Genomic DNA, 12,405 nt, shown 5'->3' on the forward strand with positions numbered 1-12,405 from the left:
CTAAACAGTAAGGGGAAATGTCTTACGGAGTGAATGCAGGCTGTGCAGCTATCCCAGAAGCCAGAACAGCAAGAGGATTCAGAATATTATTTTTCTTGTTTTCCTCCTCCAAAAACTAGGTGCGTCTTATGGTCAAAATACAGTAATTGGAACTGGACGGTGGGTATCATGCCTTCCTCTTTGTCCTTCACAGGCTGCCTGCTTTGCTGCCCTTGGCTTCGTTTTCATGGTGATGAGCCTGAGTTTCATCATTGTCGACTGGGTAACGACAGGGAAGAGCAGCGGAGTGGGGCACTAACCCCCTCCGCCCCCCCAAAGACACAGTGGTTCTTACCAGGGAGGACCATTTCCTGACAGAGACGTGCCATCGCCCCCTCCTGTTCACCCTCGCTCATCCTGGAACGACACCTCCTGTCCATCGCTGTGGGGAAGTGACGGAAGGAACCCTTCGTGGTCATGACAAAGTAACCTGGAACGGCATGGGCGGGGAGCTTCTCTTTGGCCCTTCTGGGCTCCGGGGCCACGAAACAGGTGATCAGAAAGAGGCTGCCCATTGCCACGGAGCTAGCATAAGCTCTCCTCGTTGGTCAGTTTTGGTGCTATGACAACACAAGTGACCGTTACATGCTTTCAGCTCCTATGGTAGGAGCACAGAGCTCCTGGTCTTCTTTTCCTCTTTGGCAGTCAGGCCGTGGCCAGCCATTGCTTGTCACAACAAAACTGCATGGAGTTTTGGATTTACACTTTTTTGTGGGGGGCGGGGGTGGGTCCAGGATAATAGCGCTGTCTCGCACGCTCTCTGTCTGTCTCAGCATTTCGTCATCGTTGCCATTACGGGAGGATACTTTGGGCGTCCCTCTTTTGTCGTTGCAGCAGTGGTGCCCGGCTGTCTCCTGTGTTTTGTTGCCAAGCATGCAAACGGGCTCCTGCTCTTTTTGCTGCCATGGGGGCAGAGCCTCCACCTCACTTCTTTGTTCCTCTGCCTGGTACCAACTATGCCCGCTGTGCCTGGGGGGTTGTGGCCCCAAGTTGGACTGCCAAAAGCCAACGGTGCCCCTAGTGGACAATCTAATTTATTTGCTCATATTTAATTTGGACCTAGGGACGCGGGTGGCGCTATGGGTTAAACCACAGAGCCTAGGACTTGCCGATCAGAAGGTCGGCGGTTCGAATCCCCACGACGGGGTGAGCTCCCGTTGCTCGGTCCCTGCTCCTGCCAACCTAGCAGTTCGAAAGCACTTCAAAGTGCAAGTAGATAAATAGGTACCACTCTGGCGGGAAGGTAAATGGCGTTTCCGTGCGCTGCTCTGGTTCGCCAGAAGCGGCTTAGTCATGCTGGCCACATGACCCGGAAGCTGTACACCGGCTCCCTCAGCCAATAAAGTGAGATGAGCGCCGCAATCCCAGAGTCGGCCACGACTGGACCTAATGGTCAGGGGTCCCTGGACCTAACTTGGACCTAATTTGGACCTGGCTACCAGACCAAAGATTACAAAGATAACCACCCTGGTGTCGTCATACTTGGTGTCAGGGTTTCTGTTTTTTTTCTGATAGGGCCGAGGTCTGGGGTGTTGAAACGAGGGAGGGTGGGCAGACTGGACTCCTGGGCACCCTCTTCCCAGCTCTTAGGTGGATGTGGTGTTACAGCAGGAGGTTTGGAAACAAGGTGTTGAAGGTAGCAGGAGGGAATTGGCTTGGTGGAGTCCCCTCATCTCGTTGCTTAGGAGAAGGTCCTCGTGCTGTCCTGTTGCAGAGCAATGTTGGATTTCTCCTAAGGCCACCCAGGAAAGATTAATTCTTCTTAATACTGAAATGTTGCCAGGTTGATTCCCTTTGGAAAACTCCCTGGGCTACACTATTGACTATCCTTACATTAGGTTGGGGCTTCTCTCGTTTGCCCTTTTCAGGGCTCCTGAGGCAGCTTTTCCGCAGCACAATGCATTGTAATTGACACTAATGTACAGTGAGCATGAAAAGGTCCGGCTGATGGACAATTCAAGCAAACCAAGGAGGAATGTTTACGCTACGGGTACTTCCGTATTAGGACCTTAGTATGGACCTTTGTTTACGAGCTTTTCATGGCAAACCTACATGATGGCATCGTCAAATTGTCTTCTTTCTGCAATTTTTACCTATGCAACTTCCTTCTGTCTTCTTTCAGACTACAGATTTTTTTAAAAAATTTTTTAAACAGGATTGTAGGGCAGTCTTTACACTTGCGGATCACCTTAAGCACTATTTTTCCACCGTGACCTTTCTGGTCTGTGACATTTTAGCCATCTGTCAATCTTCTAATTTGCTCCTTCTGCCTATGCTCTTTTTAAAAAATGAAAATAGTTACGCAAAGGCACTTAAATGAAAAAGGTACTTTAGTGTTTTTGGTTTTTTAAAAACAAAACCAGACGCCACACACTGCCATTCTCCTTTTCATATTCAGTGCCGTTTGATTTCTTTGGTGTTGTTTTTAATTTAGTTTTTTTCTTACTTTATAACACTGAAGTGATCTTGCAACGACACTGAATTTTTACAAAGCACTTTAGCCCATACCTTTTACAAAAACGATTCAAGAATCAATTGGAGGCACTTGCTGTAAGATGCTATTCTCGGGTGAATTGTTGCTCCCTTTTTTGTATGGTTGTATTAGGTGTAAACAGAACATGCGCAGAAATTGCAATTTCCTCCCCCTCCAAAGCACGGGAAGACCATTGCAGTTCTGCATTCAGCTTAAAGCAGAAGTGCTTGGTCAGTGTTGAGAGCCACCAGCCTGTAAGTACCGTATTTTTCGCCCTATAGGACACACTTTCCCCCCTCCAAAAATGAAGGGGAAATGTTTGTATGTCCTATGGGGCGAATGCAGGCTTTCGCTGAAGCCTGGAGAGCGAGAGGCGTCGGTGCGCACCGAACCCTCTCGCTCTCCAGGCTTCAGGAAGCTATCCGCAAGCTTTGCGAGCCCGGCGGCAGTTCCCACGGGCTCGCAAGGCTTGCGGGCAACAGCCTGCAGCCCGAAGCACGGGGCGTGCTCCGGAGGGCGCCCCGTGCTTCGCGCAGATGTCTGCAAGCCTTGCGAGCCCGCGGGAACTCCCGCGGCTGGGGGGGGAATATATTTTTTTTATTCCCCCCCCCAAAAAAACACACCAAGGTGCGCCCTATGGGCCAGTGTGCCCTATAGGGCGAAAAATACGGTACCTTATGATCTTTCCCCATTCCATGCCATTTCCTCCTCTTCCTGCACCCCTTCCCCCAGCCTGGAATCCTTTCTTCATTTTCTCTTTGAACCTTGTTGCAAAACCACAGCAGAGAGCTGAACTACAGCCTGCTAGAGCCCCGATGTATTTTGCCAGTTGGGTCAGAGCAGTCCCTACAGGGTGGCATGGCTGTTCTCAGGCAGTGCTGTTTTAAAGGCAGCAAATTATTAACTATAGCCTTCATTTCTGCTGCTGTGCCAGAGGAGAAAGGGGGTCATGCCCTTTGGGTTTTCTGCCCCCAGCACCAAAATGCAGTGGACTGTATTTACACACTGGACGTTTAGCATGAAGGCAAAATGAAGCAGTGAAATGGAAATGGGGGTACCATCCTCTTCTGTCCCTTTGCCTGTCTGGCAAGAACTGTGCCAGGGCAATTTTCTAGATCTGGAACCTTCAGTGTCCTGTCTCTTCTTCCGTCTTCAGTTATTTTGTCTTTTCCTCCTCATTTGTCCACCCCTTTTTTACACAGATATCAGAAATCATCCTGGCCTTCGTGCCAGTACCCAAGGATGCTGCCGTTACCATGGCGACAACGCTTCCTTTATTTCTCCATATATTAATGTTCCTTTGAGTGGTGTTGTGAAAGTGTTGAACTAGTTGTGGCCGTGCCTTGCTATTGCTGGTGGGTGGCAATCTGTGAAGGCTGGTCAGCCGCAACTGGTAACCACTTAGAATCATGGACTTGAAAGGGATCTCAAAAGATAATCTAGTTCAGTGTGATGCAGGAAATCCACTGCTGTGGCACCTCTGATAAGTGACTGTAATACATCTCCTTTGAAACCTCTTAAGAAAGGGGAGTCCTTCTTCTTTGGCAATCACTCGTAGCTAAGTAAGTTTGTCTTCCATGAACACAATTTTAACAATGAGTCCGTAAGTGACTGTGGAGGCCAATTCTGGATCCACACGTCCTTCCACAGTGGAGACATTGGTTTCTGGGTGGGAGTTGATCACAGTGTGAATTTGTCAAGTGTGCCTTACTATTTTCCAAGGCAGTGTGGGATGGCTTGTACAGTCAGGAAATAAAAAATCCTCTTTTTTGTTTTTGAACTCTCTGATTTTGATCCTACCTTCTGGAGTGATGGGCAACAAATTAGTTCCATCTTCTATGGATGATAGAACTAATTCATGCCTTCCAAATACTTGAAGGTGGCTAGCAGATCGCCTTCTATGTACTGTAGAGATGGTGATCACCATAACTCATGGGTGGCGAACCAGACATTGCTGGACTGCAACTCCCATCACCCCTTACTGGCTGGAGTAGGTGGGAGTTGGGGACAGATACCCCCATCCCTAGCCTACCACCACATGTTCCCAGGCTTGATTTGAAAATAGTACATGATGATAAATCTCCCCTTGACCAATTTTCCTCTATCATCAATAATAAGCCATCAGTAACATATCTAAAACCAATGTTTTAGATGTATTAAACTATATCTGCTTCTTTTACCTGCCACCATTAACTTAACGGCAATCTTCGGAGCTCAATATTTTCTATTTTCTATTTCTACTTTCTATTTCTTTCTAGCTTTTCTTCTTCTTTTAATTGGACAGATTGGGAACTGAGATCCTTGGTGGCTTAGTTTAATGGTCTTGACTCACTTTTTTTGGTAAATATTATTTATTGATTTTGCACACACAAAAAGCAAAACAAAAAAGACCATAAATTATCCATTGATTTCCCATCCTCCCTTTCCATGGTTTCAATATTTACCTTTAGATGTGGCATATTTCGCATATACTATTCAATGCATACATTTTAACCTATTTATCTCAATAATTAACGCTGACGCTCATATTTCAAGTCCTGCTCGCGTTTTCATCTTGCTATAATAGTTCTTTAAATGCTCAATAAAAGGTCTCCAGTCCTCAAGGAATTTTCCATCATTTTGGTCTCTAATCTTTGCTGTTAATCTTGCCAGTTCTGCATTACTCCATTGTTTTCAAAAGCCAATCTTCCTTTGTTGGAACCTCTCCTTTCTATCTTTGGTCTTTAGGCATACAATATTCGTGCTGCTGTTGTTATATACATAAATAAGTTAGCCAATTCTTTTGATACATCATTATTTATAATTCCTAAAAGAACAGCTTCGGGTTTCTTGGGAAACGATCAACTTGAACATCTTTTTAATCTCATTATATATCATTTCTCAATAGTCTTGACTCAATTTCATTAGAGTTGTGCATTCTCTTAACAGATACCATGACGTGCCATGTAATTCCTGCTGATATATTACCTAATTTGGGGAGGGAGGACTTTTTAAGAATCATAAGAGTTGCAGAGAACCTCATTTAATCTTTTGCTTAGTGTAGGAAATCCAGAGATCTAGAACATTCCTCAACAGATGTCTGTCTCTGCTTGAAGGCGTTCAGGCAGAGAGACTGCCCCTTTGGTTTCATTGTCAAAGTGTTTTTGCTTCCAAGAGGTTTCTCCTAATGTTAATCCAAAATCTACCCTCCTGTAACTTAAGCCCCTGATATCTAGTCCTGTTCTTTAGGACTTCAGTCTTCGTCCTATCCCTGTGAGCATAACATGTACGCCCAAGTTGTTACTTACTATTCACATGGCACCATCAATGTACTTGGTGTAACCTAAGCAATAATAATAATAATAATAAAATAGGTCCCTGCCACAAAGAGCTTACAAATACAGGATTTAGATTAAATCGGAAATGATTAAGCTAGCAATATTAGGGTTCCTACACCTTGCAGAAGGAGGGGTTTTTATCAGAGGTTTCTTGCATACTCAGATGTTATAAAAGCCGTGACAGCTATATCTGCCAAAATACCTACACAACTTTTTAAAAGTAAAGTGGTGCTTCAGGTTACAAACGCTTCAGGTTACAAATGCTTCAGGTTACAGACTCCACTAACCCAGAAGTAGTACCTTGGGTTAAGAAATTTACTTCAGGATGAGAACAGAACAGAGAACAGAAATTGTGTGGCCCCATTAGCTAAAGTGGTACCTTGGGTTAAGAGCACTTTCAGGTTAAAAATGGACCTCTAGAACGAATTACGTTCTTAACTAGAGGTACCACTGTACAAAAACTCTAATGATGAAAGACTGGCCATTCCCAGGTTAACAGGGTAGTCCTGTGCATGTGAAGTAAGCTTCATTTAGTTCCAAGGGACTTACTACTAAGTATGGTTGCATAGGATTGCACATAAACTACCGTATTTTTCGCCCTATAGGACGCAATTTCCCCCCTCCAGATATGAAGGGGAAATGTGTGTGCGTCCTATGGAGCGAATGCAGGCTTTCGCTGAAGCCTGGAGAGCGAGAGGGGATGGTGTGCACCGAACCCTCTCGCTCTCCAGGCTTCAGGAAGCTATCCGCAAGCCTTGGGAGCCCAGTGGGACTTCCTGCCGGGTTCCTAAGGCTTGTGGATAGCAGCCTGTTTTGGGGGCTGGGGTCGGGGGAAGCTCGGGCTTCCCCTGCCCCAGCCCCGCCCCTGGGGGGGGATATATTTTTTTCTTTATCCCCCCCAAAAAACTAGGTGTGCCCTATGGGCCGGTGTGCCCTATAGGGCAAAAAATACGGTACTTTCCAGATCTGCAAGAGCCCACAACTCTGTGATCCACCTGCAAAGCGTTCCTGGGGACAGAGCTTCTAAGTAGAAGTATAATTATCACGGATCTTCTCATACAGTGATAAGAATTGTCGATTCTTGTGGGCACCCTACCCGTCCTGTTCCATTTTACCTCCACAATATACTTTTATTTGGGGCAGTCTTTAGCAAATGGGTGTTCTGGCTAGAGGTTTTCTTCTGAGTTTGCTTTCCAGTTTGTGTTGTTGTCGCTTCCTTTGTGCACAGGTTGCCTCTGTCTACCCAGAGCCCCTCCATTTGGGCGTTTTATCGCAGGTGTGTTCTGTTGCATGCTCTTGACACAATAAGGCATTAACGGTGGATTTTTCCTGCTTTAGTTTCTTGCGTGATGCTTGCCCAGCGCGACCACATTTTTGCCACAAATAACCTATAACGCATCAGTTGTGGTATAAACAGTTGTGGGATTTCAGCAGGAAATTACGGGATACTCACTGATTGGAAATGAAGCAGCGTGACCACCCCAAAACTTTTGCAGGCACACACAGTATTGATTCTGTACAACCACAAATAATCATGAATGCACAGTAAAACGGATGTCTTCGGCCGGGTTAAGTTGTATGTACTGTTCCTATCAGATGACCTCAACATGTGGACCTATTTAACAGAAACTTGTTACAGTACTTGATCTACTACACGCATGTTTGCTAGTATGTATACTCAGCTTTGAAATCCTGAAACTGTACAACGTCTGGGAGCTTTGGAAATGCACACTTTGAAATGAAGATTTCCACACAAGTGGTGTCCTCTCCTGAAACCAGTGGTAGCCATGGCTGCTTGCTGTCCATCCCACTCGAGGAGGAGCTACTTGTCCACACAACATAGTCTACCTGATTTCATCTGACATCTATTGCGGAACATGTCCTGCATCGCTTCAAAAGCCATGCCACTGCTACTTCTAGGTGCCCAGTGGTGACCTAGAGGCCTCCCGAAACCCATGTCTCTTTTCACCCAAGGAGTGCTGTATATTTTGCCCTTGAGGTGCTCACCATCCCATTGCTGAGTCCACCGGATGGTCATTTTGAAACACCAGAGGAGAGAAGAAGCCTATCACAGTTGTCTAGACCAGTGGTTTTCAACCAGTGTGCTGTGGCACCCTGAGGTGCCTTGAATGGTGATCAGGGGTGCCATGGGCAACACTAGTCTCCGTCCCTCTTTCCTCCCCTCCCTCTTCTGATGCCCTCTTGTTTAAGGTTGCCAGACGTCCCTGTTTCCCAGGGACAGTCCCTGGATTTACAAATCAGTCCCCATACAAAATCCACTGAAGTTGAAAAGTGTCCTTGGATTCATTGAAAAAATCTGGTAACCTTACTCTTGTTTCTCTGCCTCTCAAAGGCTTGCACAGCTGTTTGTTGCAGCAGCCCTGGTTGCAAGCTCCCCCGGTGAATGGTGCCTCTGGGGGAGCTGAGGCAGCCTCGGAGTAAGCAATCGGGCAAGGGAGCCCATTCAGCCAGTCCACCAGCCCTTGCTGTTGGGAATGGGCAGAGAAATGGGAGGCCTGGCAGGCAGTGGCTGCGCTGGCCTTTCTTGTGCTTGCTGTGTGAAAGGCCTGCATGGGAGGCTGAATGCCTGGTGCTGAAGGGAGCCTTTCCACCTTGCAGGCCCGGCAGCACCCGCTGCTGCCAGTGCTGCCTCCCCAGGTAAGGTGCTGGCCTCATGTTCACCTTTGGCCAGTCTCTGTTGAGCCACTAAGGCTGGAGACACCCTCTTCCCAGGCCCCTGTGGGGCAATGTGAGAAGGCACCTCTCTTTGGGGCAGATGGGGCAGCTCAGAGACCAAGGGCGGTGGCAATGGCTGCCCAGAGGACTCCCAAGGGGAGAGGAGATGAGGCTGAGGGAACCCTCCACAAGGGAGGGTATTTGAAAAAGGGTGAGAGGCTGCCAGCTCTGCAGGGAAGGGGTGACAGAACTGGGCTCCTGAGCCTCACAGGGGTGCCACAGAAAGAACGTACAGTGGTACCTTGGGTTACAGACACTTCAGGTTACAGATGCTTCAGGTTACAGACTCCACTAACCCAGAAATAGTACCTCGGGTTAAGAACTTTGCTTCATGATGAGAACAGAAATTGCGGTGTGGCAGCAGCAGGAGGCCCCATTAGCTAAAGTGGTACCTCAGGTTAAGAACAGACCTCCAGAATGAATTAAGTTCTTAACCTGAGGTACCACTGTAGTTGGTCAAGGGAGCCGCAGACACACAAAGGTGGAAAACCTCTGGCCTAGATAGTAGTTGCTACCTTCTTCCAGATCTAGTTAGACCTGGACCAGAAGCAAGGAGAATGCTAGATAGGGCACCTGGCTGAGAGCATCCACCTCTACTGAGCCAATCACCCGGATGGAGGATCCATTTGTACCATTGATGGGATAGGCCTCTCTCACACACTTTACCTGTTCAGATCCCCGCCTTTATTTTTCTCCCAGCTTCATACGTATATCTCACTACAAACGCACCTTCCCCACTCGCGTCCAGGTGACCTCTTAACTTTCTGTCCTTCCCTTCTCCCCGTGTCTGAAAATCTCTGGAAGTTTTTTACGTAGACTCAAGGGCTCTGTTTCTGCTTGGGGGTAGGGGAGGGATTTGGATTTAAGGGAGGAGGGAACACAAATTCAAAATGTGAAATGGATGTAAGGACACAGTATTTGTATAATTTTGGAATTCAATAAAGAATGACTGACTTTCCATTGAGGCAGTCTGAATGCTTTTATGTATGTGTTTTTTGTTTTATTTTAAATGCTCACATACTGCCTTTTAGGTACACTACCTTCCAAAATAGTTTTTCAAACTTTTGTACATGTGCACACATGTAATTTATACATGCAAACAAGCGTATTCACTCATACATCCATTGCGAGTCAGCAAAGGAGGCAGGGGGAAAGAGTACATTGTTTTTGTGCCCTCTTTCATATTTCAATATCAGGGAATTTGTTTTATTTATTTTATTTTTAAATATTTCTGCACTGCTTTTCTAGGCAAATGCCCGTCCAAAGTGGTTTACCTCAGTCAAAACTGCAATTATTATTATTATTATTATTATTATTATTATTATTATTATTATTAGTGTGTACACCCACCATTACAGAAAACTTATGGAATAAGATCTACCCAGCCTTTATTTAGTAAACGGAACAAAAATGAGTTTGGGGAAGGCCAACCGAAACAAGTCTTTTAAGGCCTTCTGACCCTGATGTGTAGCCCTCGGCCACAGTTCTTCACAGCGAAGGAGTTCTAAGTCTGTGCGGCCACCATGGAGAAGACCCCCCCATGGTCACCCAGCTCATGGATCTAAGGGGATGGCCATCCCAAGAGGACATCATGGTACAGGTGCAAATATGCAGGTGGGCACATAAGTAGCTCAAACCATTGAGGGCTTCAGAGGTTAAGACCAGCCATGTAAATAGAACGGTGTAGGGGTGGAGCATCTCAGGTGCTCAGGGGTCAAAAGTGCCCCTTGAGACTTCCCAGGCCACATCCTTGATAAGCCCGGGTTCATATGATTCTTGAGTGTTTCTCCCTGGCTGCAGATGTGGTGTTGAACTCTAGATCATGCTTCTCAGTTGCCGGGATGAAGATCCGGTGTGAGTGCCACTTCCCACTCCTAAAAGTTTGTCTGAATGGGTATGTGTGTGTGTGCTATAAATGAACACAGTCTGGGTCACAGCCTTCATCTTTACCAATTATATTACTATTATTATTATTATTATTAATACCCTGCCCATCTGGCTGAGTTTCCCCAGCTACTCTGGTGGCTCCCAATCGAGTGTTAAAAACAATACAGCATTAAATATTAAAAATTTCCCTAAATAAGGCTGCCTTCAGATGTCTTTTAAAAATAGGATAGCTGCTTATTTCCTTGACATCTGATGGGAGGGCGTTCCACAGGGCAGGTGCTCTGTAACTTCACTTCTCGCAATGAGGGAACCGCCAGAAGGCCCTCGGCGCTGGATCTCAGTGTCTGGGCTGAACGATGGGGGTGGAGACGCTCCTTCAGGTATAGTGAGAGCCAGTGTGGTGTAGTGGTTAAGAGCGGTAGTCTCGTAATCTGGGGAACCGGGTTCGTGTCTCCACTCCTCCACCTGCAGCTGCTGGGTGACCTTGGGCCAGTCACACTTCTCTGAAGTCTCTCAGCCCCACTCACCTCACAGGGTGTTTGTTGTGGGGGAGGAAGGGAAAGGAGAATGTTAGCCGCTTTGAGACTCCTTCGGGTAGCGATAAAGCGGGATATCAAATCCAAACTCTTCTTCTTCTACTGGGCCGAGGCTGTTTAGGGCTTTAAAGGTCAGCACCAACACTTTGAATTGTGCTTGGAAATGTACTGGGAGGCAATGCAGATATCTAAGGACTTATATGGTCCCGGCGGCTACTCCCAGTCACCAGTCTATCCATTCTGGATTAATTGCAGTTTCCGGGTCACCTTTAAAGGTAGTCCTACGTAGAGCGCATGGCAGTAGCCCAAGCGGGAGATAACTAGAGCATGCACCACTCTGGCATGATGGTCTGCGGGCTGGTAGGGTCTCAGCATGCGTACCAGATGGAGCTGGTAGACAGCCGCCCAGGACACAGAATTGACCTGCGCCTCCATGGACAGCTGTGAGTCCAGAATGACTCCCAGGCTGCGCACCTCGTCCTTCAGGGGCACAGCTACCCCATTCAGGACCAGGGAGTCCCCCACACCCGCCCGCCCCCTGTCCCCCCAAAACAGTACTTCTGTCTTGTCAGGATTCAACCTCAATTTGTTAGCCGCCATCCATCCTCCAACTACCTCCAAACACTAACACAGGACCTTCACCGCCTTCACTGGTTCTGATTTAAAAGAGAGGTAGAGCTGGGTATCATCTGCGTACTGATGAACACCCAAGCCAAACCCCCTGATGATCTCTCTCAGTGGCTTCATATAGATATTAAAAAGCATGGGGGAGAGGACGGAACCCTTAGGCACCCCACAAGTGAGAGCCCAGGGGTCTGAACACTCATTCTCCAACACCACTTTCTAGACACGGCCCAAGAGGAAGGAGCAGAACCACTGTACAGTGGTACCTTGGTTTACATATGCTTCAGGTTACATACGCTTCAGGTTACAGACTCCACTAACCCTGAAATAGTGCCTCGGGTTAAGAACTTTGCTTCAGGATGAGAACAGAAATCATGCTCTGGCGGCGCAGCAGCAGCAGGAGGCCACATTAGCTAAAGTGGTGCTTCAGGTTAAGAACGGACCTCCGGAACGAATTAAGTACTTAACTCGAGGTACCACTGTATAACAGTGCCCCCAGCTCCCAGCCCCTCTTGATGGTCCAGAAGGATGTTATGGCTGATGGTATCAAAAGCCAGTGAGTGATCCAGCAGAACTAGGAAACAGCTCTCACTTTTGTCCCTAGCCCACAGGAGATCATTGACCAGTGTGACCAAGGCAGTTTCAATCCCATGCTGAGGCCTGAATCCCGATTGGAAGGGATCCAAATGGTCCGCATCCTCCAGGTGTGCTTGGAGTTGTTCAGCAACCACCCACTCAATCACCTTGCCCAAGAATGGAAGATTTGAGACTGGGCTTGGCTTCTTTATTTGTG

At 47.2% G+C, this 12,405-nt stretch overlaps 1 protein-coding gene across 4 annotated transcripts in view; it reads left to right on the forward strand.

Annotated features, from left to right (window-relative positions):
- Positions 1-9,548, forward strand: part of SLC38A5 (solute carrier family 38 member 5) — a 77,737-nt gene extending 68,189 nt beyond the window's left edge. For 3 of the 4 annotated variants that reach the window (XM_083483100.1, XM_083483098.1, XM_083483099.1), the window contains exon 16: positions 194-9,548. In XM_083483100.1, coding sequence (XP_083339226.1) covers positions 194-298 — 105 coding nt within the window. In that variant the 3' untranslated portion in view covers positions 299-9,548. The remainder of the gene's footprint in view (positions 1-193) is intronic. The other variant, XR_014520785.1, reaches the window with a different exon arrangement.
- Positions 9,549-12,405: the final 2,857 nt, after the last annotated feature.

Source organism: Podarcis liolepis, assembly GCF_965112155.1.
Source record: "Podarcis liolepis genome assembly, chromosome: 17".
NCBI classification, from domain to species: domain Eukaryota; kingdom Metazoa; phylum Chordata; class Lepidosauria; order Squamata; family Lacertidae; genus Podarcis; species Podarcis liolepis.